Below are 23575 nucleotides of genomic sequence, written 5' to 3'. Positions count from 1 at the left end.
TATGAAAATTTGGATAAAACTCGTTATTACTAATTTTATGACTAATTTTTACTATTTACGATGGGAACGAACAAATGTCATTCAAGTGAGGGTTGGTTTGCTGCAATATATCTCATAGTTGTGTGATTCCTTACTTCAAGTTTATAAAAATTGATAAAACAGCTTTACTTTTTCTGAATACCATGGCATTTAGCACATGGATTGTTATTATTGCGATTGTTTCCCTATAGCTTAGCTTATAGCTATATGGCATAATGTGTATACTTTTTGATGTGTAGGAGTCACTAATCGTTAAAAAAGTAGGGTTCTGTTTTTTACTTCATTACTCAAGTTTCAATATTGAATTGTTAAAAAATTGTTAACATTATCTTTCTTGATATATATTATGAATTTAATCAAAATTCATTTCCTTTATTTTTAAATTACCTCATACTCATATACTAAATTATAAATTCAATAGAACTCAACTTAAGCTTTTAACTTACAATTTTTTTTGGATATTACTGAAAATTTAATATAAAAATTTTTCCTTTTTTTATTGGATTAAACATGCTAAATTTAAAATTCTTTTGCCATTAGTTTCATATTAAAAATTGGTTTCCATGGTGTAAAAGAAAAAAATAATATAATAATAGTTGTGTCTTATTCATTGATTGTTGTATGCAAGTTGATATAGTTTATCCCATAAGCAACAGTTGAATTTATTACTCATTTGTCAACATTATTTTCAATTTTTAGGAATATAGATACATATCTTCAAGAAGAATTTTTTTTATTCATCCAAACCTCAGCCTCATCAGTTTAGTAATTATGCAAACAGAATTAGAATCAGGGTAGCTAATATTCTATTAGGTTCTGTTTAGTTAGTTAATGTTGTTAGTCTTGCTGGCCAAGGTAGAGATAATGCTTGTATATACAAGTGTAGAGCATGTATAATCAGTTAGGCTACTTGTTCTTTATTTCTATCAATATTGAATAATCTTCTGATGTTCTTGCTAGTGTTGCTTTTAATTTTTAGGAGCCTCCAACTCCCGGTGTTCCTGTTGCTCCCGGTGCTTCTGCTGCTCCTAGTTCTTCTGCTGCTCCTAGTGCTTCATATATAGAAAGGAATAAAAGAAAAAGAGGGAGCAAAAGTGAGGAAGTGATTGACATAGTAGTAGAATCAATGAGAGATATGAAAGGTGCTTATCAAGAACATACAGCCGCTTTAGTTGATATGGTTTCTTGTTTTAAGCATGAGAAAGAAGGAGCTGAGCGCAGAATGAAGCTAATGGCACTATTGAGAGATGTTCCTGGTTTGAGCGGTGATGATAGAATGAAGGCTGGCCTTAGCATTCTAAGGGACAATAGTCTTATCGACATGGTGTTCCAACTTCAATCGGGGAAACTTTTGCCATTTTTGAAGAAATTGCTTTAAATATTGCTATTTTTGAATTTTTATTGAATATTATAGTGACTTGATAGGAAGACATTTGTGCCAATTGTTGCTATTGTTTTGTGAGGAATATAAGGTTTTAAGATCCATGGAAAACTAGTTAAAGTTTCTCTTGAACTAGAATGTGTAGCAACTGGTAATGGCTTGATTCCAAGAAATGTTTGTTGAAAATTGATGGTGGATTTTGGATTTTTGTTGCTTTGTGTATAATTGATCACTGATTTTGCATCTTTAGAAGTAATTACAATGCTAGGAGAATAGAGATGTCGCCATTCAGTTAGTTGAGGATCATCTGAAATAAACACTACTCCTTTTACATTGTCATAGTCATTAATTTAATTATGATAAAATTAATTTTAATTAAACATTTGTTATTAAGGGTATTATAGTAAATTTATTAGTGGAGATAAAATTTAGAGTCGATAATAATTTAACTAAAGATATTTGTTATTAGGAATATTTTAGTAAATTTAAAAAAATTAGAATCAATAATAATTTAACTAAAGATATTTGATATTAGGGTATTTTAGTAAATTTAAAAAAATTTAGAGTCAATAATAATTTTAACTAAACATATTTGTTATTAGGGGTATTTTAGTAAAAAATTTAGAGTCAATAATAATTTAACTAAATTATTTGTTATTAGGGATATTTTAGTAAATTTAAAAAAATTAAAATCAATAATAATTTTAACTAAACATATTTGTTATTAGGGGTATTTTAATAAATTTAAAAAAATTTAGAATCAATAATAATTTTAACTAAGATATTTATTATTAGGGGTATTTTAGTAAATTTAAAAAATATTTAACTTTTAGTCATTAATATTTTAATTAGAATGATTAAGGATAATTTTGACATATTATATATATGACCAAGATATTTAAACTTAACCAAACAAAAATTTAGTCATTCTTAGGATTATTACATAATATTCTAATGTATTAAATTTTACAACCAAATATAGAAATCATATATTCCAAGTAATCTCATTCCTAGGAATATAATGCCTAGGAATGAGATTACTTGGTAATAAAATTTAATCTTTGAACCACACACACCCTTACATTTTCGCTTGGAGCTTCTGGTAATTGCTATTAGAGTATTCGCGGTGCAGTTTGGATCGGTTTTGAGTCAAAAATCCATTCGATTCGAACATTATGTTTACTTGCGGTGCGGTTTGGATTGGATAATTTTTTAAAAAAAATTGATCTGATCCGATTTAATTTCGAGCGGTTTGGATTGGATTGGATTTGTAGTTTTGTAAATTAAAAAAATTTAAATATATATAACAAGTCTCAACATTAAATTTCAAATAACCAACAATGATATAGTAAGTCTTAACAATATTTTAAAAAATTAACGATAACATAACAATAGAAATAAAATTATAGGTTAGTTAAAATAAATAAATAAATCACATTTTGAATATAAAAATCTATTAAATAATAATAATACATGAAAAATATAAGAATGTATAATAAATTGAATACGTTATAAGTATAATTCTAAACATAATAATAAAATAATAATATTATAATACATTGTGCGATTTAGATTGGAATCCGATCCGATCCAACGGTTTACAAAAATTAAGATCTAAATCAATTTTGAATTAATACAATTTTAATCAATTTTTAGTTTGAATTGAATTGAACGAGCGATTTAATTTGAATCGATTTAAATTTGAAGTCCTAATTTTTTTGTGGTGACAAGTCTCTAATTGCTATGTCATTTTCGCTGATATTATTAGCAAAAATATGAGTTTCAATTTTTCATATTTTGACTGATATAGTCCCAATAAAATATTATAAATTTAGTTTTCGTATTTTATGTTTATGAAGATATCATTAAATATACAAATTGATAAACTTTTGTATTTTGATATATATTGATAAATATTTTTTTTAAATTAAAAAAAAAGCCTAATGTACTGCATTACAAAATTTTAGGAAAATCATCCCTATAAAAATTAACAAAGGGTTAATTATTCTATTAATTTTAATAATTTTACTAAATTTATAATTAAATTTTTAAATTTTAAGATTCAACTAAACTCTTATATTACTTTTAATTTTATAATTATGTCATTATCAATATAAAAAATATTAGAATTGACTATTTTTCTATAAATTAAAAATATCTATAATTAAAAATTTAATTGGATCTTTGATCATATATTTTTTTAAAAAAATATTATTATAGTGGAATAATTCAAGGTTTTATAAAACATTTTTCAGGTGTTAATCTTTTGATTTACTTTTTTCAGGTATTAGTCCTAAAAAAACTCATGATACTTGCTATTGATAATCGTATTTTTTAATTAATTTCGTTATATTTACATTTTTTATAATAAATACTGTTTTAACATTAATATGTATTTTTTTAATAATTATACACAGATTCTCTTTGTTTTATTAATTAAAAAATAAATTAAATGTACGATTAATTAAAAACAATCGTAATTTTATACACGAATATCAAGAGTATTTAGTGTAGCAATAGTATTTTTTTAATTAGCACCATAATGCATGATTATGAACTAAAATCGTGATTGATAATCATAATGATAATAATGGTAATTGGTAAAGCCTCATCGTTATCGTGCCGTCACGAGTAAGATATTTGAGAGATGATCTCATGGGCCGGTGAGTGGGCCCACAAGTGGGCCATCATAGTTAAGCACTCTTTGAAAATAAAATATTTAAGTGAAATAATTAACGTGGAAAAGGCGTGTTTACCTTTGTCTTCATTTGTATTTAGAGATAACAAGAGACAATTCCAGGCTAACCATATTTTTGGTGGCATTCTTAATCCAAAGCATGAAAAGTACAACACAACTCATCATGATTAGCCTCAATAATTTCGCGGTTTTGTTAAGCACTTAAGAATCTTATAAATGGTGGATGGACCATTTTCAATGAAAAATTATTTTCATATTTTAGTATATATTGAATGTTATTTTCAATAGTTTTTCAAAGTGATATTAATTATTTTTCTTAGAAACTGTTGTATTTAATGCTGCTTTATTTTTTTTCAAGATGTAGTGTTAGTTGATCTTGTTTTTAGTTAATTATTACATGTATCTAGCTCTAAGTGAAAGGTGAACAAGGAATACTTATTTGAAGTATATAAGTATAAGAAAATACATTCCATTTAGAATACTCTTCTTAACATGTTAGGAAATTTTTAATTTTTGTGGCATCTATAAATTAAGTAATACACTTTTATCTTCTAAACCAAGTCCCAATGACGCACTTCTCTTGTATTATTGGCTAAATAGCAATAGCATAATAATTCTCTCTAGTCTGTACTATGTGAAATTTGGGATATATTAAACTTATGCTAATCTTTTTATATATTGAAGGGAATCAGGGATCATTTACGTTACACGATAAACTATATCAACATAAATATGTATAAATCACGTGTTTATTCACACCAATATCCTTCTCACATTTAGATAATACAAAATTCTGACACAAAAATGGAGTGTTAATAACTTAATATCCACTCTAACTATGCTAATCTTTTTCAATAAGCCTAATCTTGAAGAGAGTTTAGCTAAAAGTTTCTAAAAGCATTGATTAAAAGGATAAAAAATAATATTTTGATATATTTAATATGTAACACAAATCATTGCGTGGTTTACACATTAGATATGATGCTGGGCGTGGTCAAACATATGGGAACTAGAAATTCATAGTGTTTCGCAAGGACGGTGCTGTGAGTGGTGACCTTGTCATAGTAGATTCCCTTTTAGTCAACATTTTCTCCTTTGAATATCACAAGAACCAGATCCTACTTCTCTCTTACTTTCATATTGAATCACATACCAATGCAGATCTTCCATTTTGAGCTTATATCTTTTTTTTCAGGTAATTAGAAAATTCACTGGTTCCATAAAGGATGTGAGCAAGTACAACGTCTCCAAAACATACAACTAATTTTAAACTAGTCGATTAAATAGTTTACTTGTTTGTTTAAGTAACTCTCAGAAATTCAAATTTTATATTAGATATACAACAAATTATTAACCAGTAACAATTTAACAGATCCTAAATCAACTTTGATTAGAAGATACAGTAAAAAAAACAAAAAAGCAAAAGATGCTATATATGCAATTGTTAAGTGTATAATTCACCACTCATGAATTTCACATACATATATATTTTTTTTTTCTGTTGAAATATATTGATTAAAAATTACACCAAATTGGTGGATGGAATATATATGTTTTTGTTGTGATTTTTTTGTCAAAAGCAGGTGTACCAATATGAATACTAAGGACAAAACGATAGAAAGGTGGTCCAAAAGCAAAATATGATATGGAAATTGGAAAGTGCGTTGCATACTACAAAGTGGTGGATATATTACTAGAACAACTAGAGAGGATACATACATATAACAAACTCCACAATGTACAAAAATATAAACTAAGATAGAAAGAAATGAAATAGATATGATGAATCCATCAGCGTTGGAGCTGAAAAACATGGCTCATAAAACGCATGGACCTACTCATGAGAAGGAAATCTAAGAGTGTGTGTATCATCAAAGTAAAATATGTAAAATTGATCATATCATCAGAAATGGTGGTGGAAGGCCCAGAAAAACATGGAGCCTTACATCACACATGATTGAGAGTTTCAAGTTCATAGAAGGGATGAGTTTATGGTATATAAGAATGATGATCAAGAAATAATAATCAAAGAAGGTTCACAGGTTGTTTTGGTGAAAATATCTGCAACCTGGGAGAGGACAAAAACTAAGTTTTGTTGAGCTAGCAGTGGAGATAATAATATTTAAAACCATGATTTTATACATCAAAAAGTACCGTCAAAATTAGGATGTTGTTACTGATACGTACAAAGTATCAGTAGCAGTGTCCACTCTTGACGGTTCACTTTTAATGTACAAATGACTAAAATGGAAATTCCAATCAAGCAAATTAGGGTTGTTTGAAGGAGAGAAAGGGAAAAAGTGAGTTCTGAATCCTGATCCTTCCAGAAGAAAGGCCTCAATCTTGTTGTATATGAACATCAGCAGCATCATGATTATCATTGAATCCATCTTGTTCTTGTTGTTGGTGCTGATTTGAGTTGTTGAGACCAAAAGGAACCTGAGGTTGCAAAAGGAAACTATTGTTGGAAGTGTCCAAATCATCCCAAACAGGACTACCTGGACCCCAACCTGAAGGAATAGCATTGAACCATGCAGACATCTCTCCCCACACCAGTTCTTGAGAAACCCCTTCACTCACACTTCTTGAATTCTCATTACCCTCTTCTATGGGACTCTTCTCCACATTCGCATTCCCTCCTTCAGAAACCTCTTCAACTTGCTTTGTTGTTGTAATAGAAGAGGAAGGAGATGAAGTAGTAGGAGCATCAGAAGGTGCTTCTTCTTGATTCTTATCATTATTATCATCATCCTTTTTGTTGAGGAAGAGTTCAGGGAAGTTGAGGCGTGCATTCTCACCTCTAAGCTTGAAGGCCTCGCGATCATAGGCCATGGCAGCATCTTCTGCAGTGTCGAAGGTGCCGAGCCAGAGTCGAGTTCTGTTTCGAGGTAGACGAATCTCAGCTACCCATTTCCCCCAATGGCGTTGCCTCACACCTCTATAAAGCTTCGTCGTGTTCAACGGCTGCGACGGTGGCCTCAACCTGTTGTTCATCATCATCATTCTCCCTCTTGGACTTAGGTTCAGTGCTTCGCTCCAATACTGAAGAATCTGCTGCTGATTCTGTTGTTGTAGCATTTGCGGTTGATACACTGTGTTCACCATGTTCATGTTATGTTGCTGTTGCGGATGATGAGATTGAGAACCGAAAGAAATCATTTGGTTGTTCTGCGTTGTTGGTTGCATTGGTGGGTGCATGAAAGGGGTATCTGTTCTTGTTCCGTATTGGTAAGGGAACTGCATTTGCATGGGGTTCTGTTGTGAGGGATCAAACGCAAAAGGAAACACTATTCTTGATGATTGTGAAGATGGAGGAACAGAGGAGGAAGAAGAAGAAGGAGAAGGAAGAGGTTGTTGAGGGGAAGAAGAAGAAGAACGTTGAGGGCTTCGAATCTTCTTGAGAGGTCTGTTATGTAAGACGGAAGCTTCATCAAAAACTGGCTTCCATTGAGCCCTCTGAAAGAAGGTTGGATCATTCATTTCATCAAAAACCTTGTGTGCATCACTGTCATCATCCACACCCATGTTCCTGAACCTGCTGCCACTGTTGCTGTTCTTATTATTATTAGCTTCATCCATGGCCAATTAATCCCTCCGCTCTCTCTTTTCAAAGAAGAAGAAAAAAAGAATTGGAATCAAAATCACAACGAAGCAAAAAGCAAATAAAAAAAGGGAGATTCAGATTTAGGAGTGTGGGGAGGTGCATCCGATCGAAATCAAAAACAGGATCGGATACCAAAGCTATAATCTTTGAAAGTACCCAATACCCATATCTGGATTGAATTGGAAAAAAATCTAGAGAGTAGAGAGCGAGCGGGAATCAGAGGCAGGAGAATAATAGTGAAGAATGAAGATGGCTTCTTCTGAGTCAGAAACTTGGGGTGGTGAATTCTGAAAGCAGTGCTGAGGAGAAACAAGGAGAGGTTGGGGCAAACACCTTTTATATCACACCATAAATCTTTTTCTTTTTTCTTTTTTGGGGTTTTGGCTATCATCTATGTTTAATTCTAAGTGTAAGAATTTTTAAATTCTTTTATATTTACTATAAAAAATAATTAAAAGAAATCCATTTAAAATTAAATTAGGTTAATTTCATTTTATTATGTATTAAAATCTATCTTTATGTACGAATAACTAAGAAATTTACAAATTTTTTCTTTCAAATATCTAATTCTACGTAAAATAAAATTGAAATAGTTCCAAAATAATATTATTTGTATTTTTTTAGTTTACATTTCAAACACTTTTTAAATGCAAAAAATAGAAAAAACATTGAGGAAATACATAAATAATAGATGATAAAATTCATAATTGAATCCAATAATAATAAATAGTCACTGTCACTATCTCATCTTAAGTTGAAGAAATTTATATATAAAAAGGAAAAAGAAACCTTATTGGAAAGTCTCTTAATTGGTAGGCTAGAAGGGGCCCACACGGTTGTGATCTTTGCTTGATTACCAATTACCTTTCTTTCAAGCTCAGCCACCTTTGGTTTTGGTCTCACACTTGACAATCACACTCACTTTGAGGTTCATGTAACCTTGCCATGTGTTAATGTCAATGCTACAATCTCAGAGGTCAGAACCTAAACAACTTAATGCAATTCTCTTTTTCTTCTGTCCGTACAATCAACAAAAATTAGTATTTGGATACTCAAATTCATATTTAATATTTAACATATTAAACATTTTTTTTTAAGATATTTTTCTAAGGTTCTCAATTAACTCTCTTATGTGGAATAATAGTAGTCAACATGGGTTTGGTGAAATGCAGGCACTACTCGACTACTAGGTTTGCATTTTTCTTTTCTCTCATTAAAACACCATGTGGCGGTTCATGCCTTTCCCAAGAGAATAAAATGTAAAAGGATTTTTGGAAAAGCTTGTGCCTATTTTATTTATTTATTTTTTATGTTCATCTAAGCACATTAATAAAAATGATAAATAATTATTCACGTAAAAATATTTTTATATAAATATGATATTTAGGATATGGATAATTATGTTAAATATTTTAGTAAAATATATTAATTTATCAAATAATTTTTAATTATTATTTTTATATTAATATTTTTTTATCTGAATAAAGGAAAAAAAAACGAAAAGGCACATGTATGTGCTGAAGTTTATTTATTTCAGGGAAGGACACATCATAAAGATGATTCTAGTAGTAGCATGCCGTTAACAGAAATTTCGTCTGAATCATGGCTTCCTCCTACTTAACCTCAAAGTTACATACAATAATTAAACTACTTGTCTTACCGAATCCTATTAAATTAAATTCATAGGATAAGTAAAAGTGATGATAATATTCTATCAAGTAGTATTTTGTTTCTCCATACATATTTTCTTAAGCTAGCAAATAGAGTATTCATTCATTGGGAAAAAAATAAAGCCAATTATTACTCCTTCAAGTCTCAAATATCTCTTTATCTAAGAAAAGTATATCTAATAAAAAAGAAATCGGTACACTATATAATTATATATATAATAATAGAACACAGCACCTCTTTGTTTAATCTTTCCACCTTTATCAAGAAGATTATTAAAAAAATATAACAAAGTATTTATAACCGTTAATATTTAAAATGGCTCTTAAAATCTGATTTTTTACTTAATTTAATTTTTTAATTTTTAATTGATCTAATTATATTATTAAATTTTAAGATGTAATTCAAATTAATTTTTCTGTCTATTTTTATCACTAAAAAAATGATACGACACAATTAAAAGACGTCGTTTTGTTATTTATGTTTAATAACGTCGTTTTACTCCTATCTCTCTCCTTCTTCCTTCTCTTTAATGTCTGAATTTCCCACCACTCCATTACCACCACTTTTAATTATACCTTTTCAATTCTGCCATCTTCAATAAAAAAAATGGTCAAATAATTAACTAAAATCCTAATACAACAACCTCAATTCAAGAAGCTTGAAATTAGAGGTATAGCAAAATCAAATAACAAATTTCTTGATCAATATAAAACTTTCACTTTATTTATTTTCATTAAAACTCTACCTATATGTTTGTACTGCAGGTCTTTAAAGAAATCTTACCAAATCTCTCAATTGTAAAATAGGAAGGAAATGGGAAATTCGATGTAAAGTGGAAAGAGAGAGGGAGCAGAATGTTCTTGACTTGTGGTGGTGTAGGAAGAGATCTCTCATTTTCATCATGTGCTGAAGCATCCATAAATTGATTTGAATGAGAAATGTTGCTATTCATTTAGGATCGCTTCATGTATAGAAACTTACCTCTGTTACTAGTTTCTTTGTATACTGCAAAATTTATTATGACTAACTTAAACAGCTTGCAAATAACAACTAATTAGTGATTGCAATAGACAATATGAATTGATCGAATGTCTTATACATAAGTTTTTGACGGGCCATGTGAAGCTCGTACATTGAGAAAGAGCCATGTGGGATTGGGAAAGTATGATTGAGAGTGGCGGTAACGGGGTGGTGGCAGATTCACACATTAAGGAGGAAAAAGAAGAAGAAGGGAAGAATGAAACGATGCCGTTTAAGTGTAAATAGCAAAATAACATTATTTAATTGTGTCACGTTATGTTTTTGGTGATGGAAATTGATAAAAACCAACTTGAGTTACCACTTATAGTTTTAACATACAATTTGAGTTAATTAAAAATTAGAAGACTAAATTAAGTCGAAATCAAATTTCAGGAACTATTTTAAATATTAACCCGTACTTATAGAAATCGATTCAAGAACTATGTACATAAAACATAATAATAATTACATTAATAAATAAATTAAAGTAATGTTATTTCATATATATGATGAAGATACTAATTAAAAATTATTAAATAATTTAATATATTTAACAAATTTATAAATTTAATATAATACGTATTAACGTTTTGAATATTATATTCACATGAACATATTTTTATCTTAGTAGCATTTATTTGGTTAATGATATTGCTAGTTGCATGAGGCGTGCTACTGCTACTTTGCTCTCTCCCCAGCTTATGCCCCTTATGAGTTACAACACAAAGGAAAATGTGTCTTTGTCTTGTTGTCTACTACTCTATCTTTAAAATTTTATTATTGCCTTCGTTCTGAAAACGTGGGATATGCTACAAGTTAACACATCCATGCATATCTTTCCTACTTTTCTTGCTACGTTTGTATCATTATGTATTAGTTGCATTTTGCAAGGATCATAATGCTAGCTAGCTAGACAGGTGAACACACTTTGAATTTGTTGATTGGGTCGGATAAAGTTGGGTTCTTTACCTTTTTTTGGTCAGGCCAGAATATATTATTGTTAAAAAAATTATTTTTAGTAATTATTTATTTTATTTTTAGCGACAATAAAAATCACCGCAATATATTTACTAATAATTATATATCAGTCATCTTATACTTTATCGTTAAAAAATTTTAACGACAATTATACATACAATTACCGACAAAAAAAATTTAATGGCCGCAAAAAATATATAATTATCATTATAACATATAATACTAATGACAAATATATAATTACTGTAAAAATATAAGCTAAATAAATATATAATAACCATTATATTATTGTCACTAAAAATAATTTTTGTTGTAGTATATATACATCATCATTATAAATATGCATGTCATACATTTATTTATAGCTACTTAACGTAAATATGATATATTACTAGTTATATCCCCACTCCCAAAATAATTTTGACCTTACTCCCAAATCTGAAATCCCTATTCCCTAACCTTATTCCTTCTCTCCCTATTCAATTTTTGTTTCTGCTCTCCAGTTCAGCATCATTGTCGTCGGCTTGCTGCCCACCTCCCGAACCGCCCCGCGTCAATATCGCGGTGTCACCAACATAGCTGGCTTGTTGTCTCCTAACCTGCTCTACTCGCCTGTTCCTTGTTTCTGCATTTTACTTTGTCTCTCGTCAGTTGTCACTATGTCATCGTCTCTAAGTTGACTCTGATACTGTCACCACTCCATCATCGTCTCTCGCAGTCTCGTAGTCTCGCCATTCGCCCACGGCCTACTCCATCATCCACAACAAGAAAAATACTGAATACCATTGGATTTAGTGTCGGACATTATCAGCGGATTTACCGGCGGATTTGACAATAAATTTGTCGAATAAAAAGATTACCGTCGGATTCGATTTTTCAACGATAAATTTGCCAGTAATAATTGGAAAGAAAAAAAATGGTGCAATCATTACCGTCATATTTATCGATGGATTTGGTAATCCAATTAGTGCAACGCTGCGTTTGGTCATTCGCAAAGCATTACCGTAAGATTTATCAGCCAGTAAAACCGACGGTAATCTTGCCCTAAATTCGAACCGCGAACCCTCTTCCCCCCACTTTCAATCTACTCCTCCCCCCTCTCTCTCTCTCTCTCTCCCACAAAGCACCTCCAACAACATTCAAAAACTGCATGGACTCCTTGCGTCAAGTTGGTTGCTCTATCACCACCGATTTCGTGGCTCCCACCACTGTTGCTGCCGCCACTGCTACACCGCTATCGCCGCTGCTCCTTGTGTCCCGGAGATGCCTCTTTCCTCCCTCCAGGTATGTTGTCATCGCCCTTCTTTCTATTAATTTTTAATTTATTTTAAAAAAATCCTAATAATGCAGTCCTGCTGCTTGGTCACCGTCGCCACCATTTTGTTGTCTCTGCTGCCACCACTTTGTCGTCTCTGCTGCCACCACTTTGTCGGAGATGTCTCCTTCCTCCCTCCATGTTATGTTGTTCTCCTCCTTCTTCCTATTATATTTTTTTCATATTTAGTTTATGTATTAGTTTAGATTTAGAATTTTTTAATTATATTTTGATTTAGGTTTTTTTTATTCTGTTTATTTTGATGATTCTGTATATGAAATTTTGTTTATAATTCTAATGTTGAATTTTGTTTTGATGATTTTGTGTTTATTATTATGATTTTATGTTTATTATTCTCATATCATGAAGAATAAAAGTGATTGTTTCTGTATTGTTAAGGGTTTCTTACTTGAGTTTGCATTAAAAATGTTGCTGATGTATTGAATGTTTGAAAAATACAAGTTATTTTTGGAGGTTTTGAGAATTCTGACTAGGGTTGAGGTTGGTGTGGTTGGTTTCTTTGTATAATTGAATTTTCAATTTGAAAATTATCAGGATCATATTAGGAAGAATTAGAAATGCCATTAGTTATTAGTATTCCTTTACTTTTTTAAAACCTAGGTGGTGCTTTTTGGTTATTGTTGTTTCTGTTTAGCTTCAGTTTAGGACTGATGATGTATATGCTATCATTTGAAGTAGTTCATGTTCAAGTGTTTTTCTAAATTGTTCAAATTTTCTATGGCATTTCATGCTATCATTTTAAAGTGGTTCATGTCCAAATATTTTCTGAGATAAATTATATAAGACTGTACTATTCTATACACAATAACAACCAACGGTAATAAATCATGTAAATTCAAAGGGGCAGGGTGTTCTTCATAAGAAGACTGATTCCATTATATTGACCTCTTTCTCAACTTGAATTCTAAATTCAAAAACTTCGTATTGCTTTGCGAGTTTATATATAAGTTCTAAGTAGTTATCATTGGACTTTTTGAAGTAAGTTTTGAATGTGATTTATTTGAGATGATTTGATATGAGGCTGCAATTCAGAGGACTGATGAAGATGATATATATTATTCTCAAGTATAGCATACAATGCAAACATTGCTACCCAAAGTCATATTTGTTAGTTTTTTGAATCCAAATCTTAGTATGTGTTTCATGAATATATTTCATTACGAAGTCATGTCTAACATATATGAAATTGATAATTTCATTATTTTCTATTATACTGCTACTAAATAATGTTATGTGGTTAGAAATTATAGATACTAGGAAGCTAGATTGAATTCATTTGTGACTGAGCACAAACCAAAAAGGTTCCTAAACTGAGGTTTTTGCAAAAAAGTGGTTTCTAAACCGATAAAATACAGAGCAATATCAATATCCTACTTACTACAGGTAATATGTATGAATTACGTTTGTATTTTATCATTAAACATTTACCCTTAAGTTTCGAAGTCAGCTTTTAATATGTATGAATTATATATTAATTTTTAAATAAGGTTTTTACAAAAATTAAAATTTAAGTGGACCGTCAGATTAACCATCAGTTAGATCCACCGATAGTTATTAATTTAATTATTAATTAATAATATATTACCATTTGATTTATCAGGAGAAAAATCTGTCAATAAACAATTACAAGCGAGGTTTATACCGTTAGAGTAACAGTAAACATATCACTGGCAGATTTTTTTGTAAATCCGACGGTACTCAACGTTTTTCTTGTAGTGATCATCTTTTGCCACTCTGTCTGTCCATCATTGACTCGTCACCGCACCATTTTGTCGTCATTTCTACGTCTCTGACACTCTCATCTCTCCAGTTTCCAGCCGCTTTAAGTACCATCGCACCGGCCGCACACACCTCATCAGTCTCCAACTTCTCCTTCTCGAGTAGTTGGTACATTCACAGATTCACGAATGATTAATTTGCTTGCTTCATTACTTTGATTTGATATTTTGTTTAGTAAAATTTGATTTTATCTCATTTAGGAATAAGAATTTGATTTTGATAAAGATTGTGTGAAACTGTGAATTGTAATTTACATTTGAATAATTGAATATGTCAAATTGTGAATTTGCTGCTATTTAAATAATTGGATGATTTATGTTTATGTATATTGACGTATAATTGAATTAGGATATTACATTTTGTTACTATTGAAAATTAATTTGAATGATTTTGACAATGAATTTTTTTATTAGAAGATGCTATAAGATGAGGTACAACGTTGTGAGGTAGTTGCTTTTGAGATTCACTGTAATTAATTGGTGGCTCACGCCTTAGTGCCTCACTGTCACTACAGTTATGTTGTGCAATATCTACATTCTTGGATTTCTTTTGACTATAAACATTTTTCATTTGATATTATATTATTTTGTGTTTTTTTATTGAGTTATCTCAAGTATTACAAAGGAACGATTAAGACATTATAAATGTTATGACGTTGGTTAAAGTGTCTAAGTAACGATTGCAAAATATAAGAGATGATAGTTGGTCTCTTTTACTTGATGAAGTCTTATTATTTTGTGACAAATATAATATTACTGTTCCAAAAATAGATGATATATTTGTGTCACAAGGAAGACGAAGACGCAAAGGTAAAAAAAAAACTCAAATTTGCATCATTTTCAAGTTGAGATATTTTATCAAGTAGTTGATTGACAACTTCAAAAACTCAGTAATCGTTTTACAAGAGATGAATAATGAATTGTTTCTTTGTATAGCTTGTCTGAATCCAAGACACTCAATTTTTGCATTTGATAAGGAGAAGTTGATCCAGTTAGTTCAATTCTATTTATTAAAATTTTCTTGCACTTCATTTTTGCTACTTGATAGTCAACTTGAGAACTTCATATTAGATGTATGTTCTGATGATCAATTCTTAAACTTAACTGGGATTGGTACTATTTTTCAGAAATTGGTTGAGACTCGAAAAAATATTATTTATCCATTAGTATTTCTTCTTTTGAAGTTAGCTTTAATTTTATCCATAATAACTGTATCAGTTGAAAAAACTTTCTCTAATATGAATATTATAAAGAATCGGTTTCGTAATCGTATGGGAGATAAAGTTTTTAATAGAAAAAGAGATATTTAATTATATTAACAATAAAAAGATTATTCAATTTTTTTTAAAATATGAAATCCAAAAAAATAAAATTTTAAATTATATTAAATTATATATATTTTGTCTTACCTAATAATTTTTTTTTTCGCTGGTTAAGACAGAAAAATTTAAAAACTTTTTTTTATATATAATTTACGCAGGCTTGTTAATTTTGAGGGTAATTTGATAATATTTTAAATTTAGATAACAAAATGACTCGTGTATAATTTAGGAGGCTAAGATGAAAATTTACTCTCTACGATTGCTTCATATAGCATAGGTCGATAAGCTAAGAATCACTGATTAAATTGGTCAATGTTCATGTGTGACTTATAACAAAATACTCAGAGGCTTAATAATTTTGTTCTAAGGTAGCACTTATCTTGAGGACAATGCTCAATTATTAGACAAAGGCTAGCATGTAGCTATGGTTCTTCTAGGTAAAAATATGCATAAGAATAGAATAAATATGGGAATCAATTTTTTAATTAAACTCATAAGAATAATATAGCTAGATTTTATAGAAAATTACATTCTAGAATAGTCTAGACAAACAAGTTGAGTCATAAATGGTGAGGTTATTTCGCTTATTCTCCTTTCTAATTAGTAGTGTTGTTGGGCTTGAATCTTCTTTACTTTTATCTTATTTTTCCTTTTGGTCTTCTTTAATTTAGCTTATTATGTACCAAAAAATAGTTTTGAAGGGACTCATCCTCTTGTTATAAACCGTCTTTCTGCTTTATTCGATGGTGTTATAAACCGTCTTTGTTAGCATTATCTTTTAATTGTAAAAAGCATAGCTTTTCTGATCTCTATAAATTTTTCTCTGATTGCAAAGTGCAACAGCACCTAAAAGTGAAGTAATAAGGACTTTTTTTTTCCACAAATAAATTAATCATGCCCCCAAATTATAAATTATATAAAAAAAATTGTACACTAAAATAAATTACTAAATTAATCAGTATATGATATTTGAATATATATTACATGTGTTGTTTTTATATTTTTAATACATATTTCATATTCAGTGCTGATATAGTGTCTATTTTTTGTTACGGAAACTTATATATTAAGATGTTCAATTATAAAAAGCGAGATTTTTCGCGTCCTAAAAGCAGAAAGAATATTTTAGATGTTGATGCACAATTATTAGGAGATATATCTTAAATTTCAAATCAAATTCAAGTACGTACGTTATTATCAATTTTATTTGTGGTATTAGTGTTATATACAAAAATATAAAATGTTAAAAATAATGTGTTAGATGTACTATTAATTGTATCAGAAAACTCTCCCATTAATGGCAATAAGTATGCATGAACTTGGGTCAAAAAAGAAGTTCAACGAAAAAGTTAGGTGCTTTGAATTGGTCAATCGCAAAATGGCTGGCATTGGTTCCTCCAAGTATCTAATCACAAAAAATAAAATTAAAAAGTTAAGAAGTAGCAATATAAAGGATCAATTTCTTACAGTACATGCATGTGGGTAAAGAATTTATAAGAAGCGATGGAAGCAAATGCAAGTTTATGTGTGTGGCAAAGGTTCCACGTATTTCACTTTCGGTGCAACAATGGCGAAGAATTCAACTTTCAAGCATCAAAAAACCACTTGTCTTTGCAAAGTCAACACCATAACCTTGTATTTTTCACAATAAGTCGGTGAAAATCGGCACGTGTCGGTGCTCCACCATAAACCCTCATCATTTTGTTCTCCTAATATAGTAATATTAATTATTTATTTTATTGGTCAAAGTCCTATGACATATTGATATTTTAAAAGTTTGTCAACCATGCCTTCAGAAATATCTAAGAAATAGGACACATGCCTTATAGAGTGAATTTCATTTCATTTCTCAGCCCGAGCTTTTTTCCTTTGATTTAGATCTAGTTCATTGGATTAAGAATTTAATTTTGATATTTTATTAATATAAAATTATTTTATACATATATTTAATTATATAATATTATATTAATAAAAATAATTATTTTTTAAATTAATTACGTAAATAATTATTTAAAAAAATAATTATAATTATATAATTATATAAAATATTTATTATTATCAGTACATTAAAATCAAACTCATCGTGTAAATGCTTCTATATATATCACACATGTATGTTTATTAATTACCGTGTATTTCGTTACATGTACTATCTATATATGTTACTGAATTTTCAGATTTTCGCAAACGTTTCATAGGAACAAATTATGGCAACAAATTAAAAGTTGCAATAAAACAAATGTTGGTGAGTGGAAAGAGCATTAAGTAGCGCTCACCAAAGGAGCAATTAACAAGAGGCATATGTATTATTTGATTGACACGTGGCTTCAGTTCCTACATCGTGGGTTCGAATATATCTTTCTATGGAAGAATTGATCGAAGAAGATATGTTATTTCATATATATAAATAACTTTGACCGAAGAAATTAAGCAACGAAAACCAGGTCACCTACTACATACCCTTCTTCTAAACCCTAATTTTTTGGAACAGAAACTTATATCCATCATCCATATGCATGAGGAACGTGTTGTGGTATCAAATTTGGCCACTTATTCTGACATATGGCTACGTCTAAATGAGAGAACATGCGTTGCCTCCATGTCAAACCATTATCTTCTCTTCTTTTAATTTTATCTTTTTTAATTTTTTGGTAACCCTTGGATATAATTGATTGAATGATTAACAATGAAAATAAATGGACAAAAAATATAAGTTGCTGTTTTCCAAATAAAAAATAGAATGCTAGTGTAAAATAGTGTGCAAACATTTGTAATTTGATGGTATGGCAACACATTTTTTAATTTTTAATAAGAAGTTCGACTTACAGAGAAAAGCTTTAAAAGTGTATGATCTGCGCATAATTCATAGCAAAATAGAATATATAGAATGTAAGTTCGGTTTGAGAAGGGAAAACCCTAATATAAAAGTGAAGACTGGAAAAAATATTCTACGAAAAGTTAAAAATTTTAAGTATTTTGGGTACATCATACAGGACAATGGAGAGATTGAATAGGATGTAAATCATAGGATCCAAATAGGTTGGTCAAAATGGCGGAGTGCATTTGGTTTTATATGCGACAAAAAAGTGCTTTTAAAACTTAAAGGTAAATTTTATCGCACTACTATAAGACTGGCTATGCTTTATAGTACGGAGCGTTGGACGGCCAAAGGGGAGTACGAACATAAGTTGAGTGTGGCAGAGATGAAAATGTTGTGATGGATGAGTGGTCATATGCGATTGAATAAAATAAGAAACGAAGATATAAGGGAGAGAGTTGGTGTAACACCTATTGTGGAAAAGATAGTAAAATCGTGTCTCAGGTGGTTTGGACATATGAGAAGAAGATCGATAGAACACCCAGTCAGGAGGGTGGATGAGATGGAAAATGGTTAAGGGGTGAAAGGCAGAAAATAACCTAAGAAGACCATCTATGGGATGGTCAAACGAGATCTACATGTAAACTTTCTGTAGACATGATACATGACAGAATTCAATGATATGTTTAATTCATGTAGTCGACCCCACCTAGTGAGACAACACTTTATTGTTGTTGTTGTTTGTATGGCAACACATTGTTGAATATCGATCTAAATAATGTTTTTAATACATTGACAATATATAAAAAATTATATATAACTTTTATTTTATTTTTTAAATTATTTAAATCATCATAACTACTGACTACTTCAAATGAATACGAAAAAATATTAAAAAATATTAATATTTATTACAAATATTTGCGATAAAAAATAATACTTTACCTTTGAAATTAAATAATAGAGAAAGAAATTGTTGAAAAAAATTTTGAGTATAAAGTACTATTATCTTTATAATGTTAATTGGGATATTTTAATTTGATAATAAAATAATGTTTGACCTAGCTTTGTTAATTAAAAATACATATTTTTAAAAAGATAATAAATGGAAATTTCTCGGATTCTCATCAACTCTTCAGAAGTTAAAACTCAACAAAGCTTCCAACAATTTTGGTAATGAACTTAAAAATGAATTGGCAATACTAACTTCTTCTTCATTTATACATACACATGCATATATGCATTAACAAACAAGGACTTCAGAGAAAAGTGTAATAATAACTAATAAGTAGTTGCTCCTCTAAAATAGATAAAGGGCAATTCAATACACAAACATTTCACATAAATAATAATGGAGGGTCTGAGGAAAAATCGCAATAAATTAAATAATGTAATATATGCAACTTAACTTCATAATTATATTATTGACTATTTCTATGTCTTGAATCTATAATATTAATATCACACGGAGACAATGCAATCATTGTTGCTTCAATTTTTTTTCCTTCTAAAATATATATCTCTCAAATTTTATTTACCATCAAGATATATATCATAGCTTCGAAGCTCCATATGGCAAGTTTCAATGTGCAATATAAAAAACACCAAGCTAAAGGGTGGACTTTGATTCATATATTGGTGGTCACATCCTATTTGTTCTTGATTTTCAATCCACTCAAAAAGTCAAAGTCATCGTTATTTAGTGGCAAAATAATACCATGAAAAAAAAATGTTCGGGTCAACTCCCTCATTGATATAAAGATATTGGAAGTGCTCCCAATAACATGGCGCATATTGAAAATAATAATAAAAAAGTCAATAGTTTAATTTTCTGTGTCCAACCTTGTAAAATTACGTACATCTATTATATATTGAGTTATTTTGTTATATATATATATTATATGTAATCAAAGTACAAGTCCTACATTAATTTAATTAATATCACATTTTTTAAATTATCCATCTACTTCAAATGTCGGCTTCTTTATTTCATTCAGCTTTCTAATTTATATATTATGATAATTATATATATATATGATTAGTAATAAAAAAATCTTAGTGGCAGGCACTCGTAGACAAAGACCAATAATGCCATTTTGAACAATTGTTCTACGCAAACTCGGAACAATAACATAGTTTTTTTCCAAAAGGAAATTAAATATGATCACATTTGGACCAATGTAGCTTAAGCGCATGTGTTTAATTTATTGTCATGTCAAGGTAGTTGCTATTACTAATCAACAACTCTGTTAGTGATTAACTTAATCTTGCATGACTAATCAACAACTCTTATTAATGATTAACCTAATCAATGCGCCCAATGAATTAAACAATGGGAATAAAGCATGAGAATCTGGTTATTTAGCATGTGTTGAGCTACCATTGGAACAAAGTAAACATAGCTATAATCGAAGAACAATCTTAGTGTAAAATAGTGCAATATCACTATGATTGGATGAAGCATATGTTATAAAATAATTGTCTCTCAACAATAATTGCTAACCCATTTACGTATAATGGTTATCAATAATGCTTTAGTTTCCACTCTAGCTTAATGTGTATATTAACAAAAATAATTAGATAATTCTTCATGGTGGTCCACTAATTACAAGGATTATGATTGAATATATGAATGAAAATATCTTGTCAAGCTAAGTCTTACCAAACCACTTTGCTTCTGTTAAAGTTTGGCGTGCATAAATATCTTCAATAATAATATTATCTTCGTAGTTTCTATATATGCAAAGTTTTTAATTAATTTGTTTAGTTAAATCAAGCTTCTTATTATTAAAAAAATCATTTATTACGATTAGCAAAGATACAATTTTATTTTTCTATAATTTTTAGAATATGTTAGACTTAATAATTTTTTTTTCTCCTAATTATTTTTCTAATATTTAAGAGAGTAAAAATTTAAATATATATTTAAGAGAGTACTCTTTTAAAACATAAAAAATAAAAACTTTTTTATTTAAAAGTTAGGAGGATATATAATTACGAGAATAATTCTCAATCATTTTTAATAAATTGATATGTATGTTAAAATAAAGAGCAATGCTAGGGGGCCAGCAATTTTTGTAATTGTTAGCCATCAACTAGCCATCAATGATGATTTGATGGTGTAAGATTGGTGTGAGATTTCATCTAATGGCTCACCTTCCTCTGCTGGTTATATGCTGGCCAAAATTCAACAAAACTGCTGGTCTCCTAGACTTTTCCTAAAATAAAAGTATCGTATTTGAATATATAGCTGGTATCAATCAAATAAAACCAACAACAAAAATTATAACGATTAGTAAAGAACTAAAGATGCATTTTATTTTTTATAATTTTTAGAATAGATTAGACTTGTTAAAAAATTGAGATGTTAAAATAAAAGCATTATATTTGAATAGCTGATAAAACCAACAATCTTATGTTAAAATAACAATTAAAAAAATCCACAACAACAAATATGGCAGATGTGCCTGATAAGAACTAATATGATGGTGACCCTGTGTAATAAATAATAGTTCACAGATGGATTAAATAATTCTTAACTTGTTATAATCGAGTGTTAGCTGGAAATTACTATTACTAATGATGATAGACATATATATGCATGGGATAGGATGTGCTTCTAGATATTCTGACTTTTTCTGTTACCTAAATATGAAAAGAAACATTGACTTCGCTTCTTTCCATTTCGGAGGGAGACAAATTTTAGTGTATGCTGCTGGGATATATAATATGCTTTCAATTAAAAAGTCAATTTTGTTAACGAAAAAAAAAAACTATTTTTTAAGCTGATATTAGAAACAATTTTTTATTTTTATAAATTTTAAATCCTAAAACTTTAAATTTTTATTCTTCTGCTTCCATCTCCCATTGTCCCTGCTTTCTTTTTCTTCGAAATCATGCTGCACTACCAAGTAGCTAGCAGGAGCTGCATATTTGCAAATAGTATAGGATATTTTTGTAAGCCCAATAAGATACCTATTTGTTTTGTTCGCAATATTATAAGTTGGGCCTACCCGTCTTTTTTTTTTCTTTTTAGATGAAGTCGCATGAGGAAAAATAAGCACCCTATCCGAAAAAGAAAGAACCCGTCCAAAAAAGAAAGAAAAAGAAAGAAAAAGCAAAAAGTAACAATTTATTGTTTTGTCACAAAAAAAATCGAATAAAGTATCGTTTTTGTCCCGACGTTTGGGTAAGTTTTATTTGTGTTCCTAACGTTTAAATTGTCCTATTTGTATTCCTAACGTTTATAAAAGTGATTCAATGTTATCCTACTATCAATTATACCAATAAATCAGATTATATTTTTCAATTATTTTCACTTGGATGTATTCATTCTCAATTAAGTCTCACTTGAATATGTTCGATTTTAATATTATACCCACTATTTGTGTTTAGATTCAATTATGTCACTAGAAAAGTGAATTATGTAAATGTTGTAGAAATTAGTTTCAACTTTTGATGAGCTATTTTTCGGAATGGATTATCGATTCTATCCCAAATATTTGTATTCTAATTTTAAGAATAGATTTTTAAAACTTAAAACTAAAACGTTCATGATGTGTAATTGATGGCAGGATACAAATAGGACGAATTTAAAAATTAGGGACACATTGGGACAAAAATAATACTTTACCCAAAAATATATATTGTTTACGAGCAAAAAAAAAAATTATTTACTTAGACCCACTAGTCAAATTAGTTAGTTTCCTTTCTTTTTGTGTTGGGCTTAGACCCCACTACTTTACCGAAAAAAAATCAAGAATAAATTATTGTTTTTATTGTAAAAATTAAGATGAATAAACAAAACTAATTTTGTCCTACCAAAAATAGTATTGTATGACAAAATATTCAAATATACTAAAATATTAATTTCAACTAATTTTATAAACGATTTCAATGTTACCTGCTACGCATTGATGAACATTAGAAG

The 23575-nt window shown here is 29.3% G+C and overlaps 1 protein-coding gene across 1 annotated transcript; it reads right to left on the bottom strand.

The window, feature by feature from the left end:
* Positions 1-6314: 6314 nt before the first annotated feature.
* LOC107462169 (ethylene-responsive transcription factor ERF054) lies at positions 6315-8054 on the bottom strand. The gene has a single exon (XM_016080733.3). The coding sequence runs from the start codon at positions 7695-7697 to the stop codon at positions 6456-6458; it is 1242 nt and encodes a 413-aa protein (XP_015936219.1). The 5' UTR covers positions 7698-8054; the 3' UTR covers positions 6315-6455.
* Positions 8055-23575: the final 15521 nt, after the last annotated feature.

The sequence above is a fragment of the Arachis duranensis genome, chromosome 8 (genome assembly GCF_000817695.3).
Source record: "Arachis duranensis cultivar V14167 chromosome 8, aradu.V14167.gnm2.J7QH, whole genome shotgun sequence".
Taxonomy (NCBI): domain Eukaryota; kingdom Viridiplantae; phylum Streptophyta; class Magnoliopsida; order Fabales; family Fabaceae; genus Arachis; species Arachis duranensis.
The sequence above is the reverse complement of the archived record's forward strand: the minus strand, read 5'-3'. Positions and strand labels throughout refer to the sequence as shown.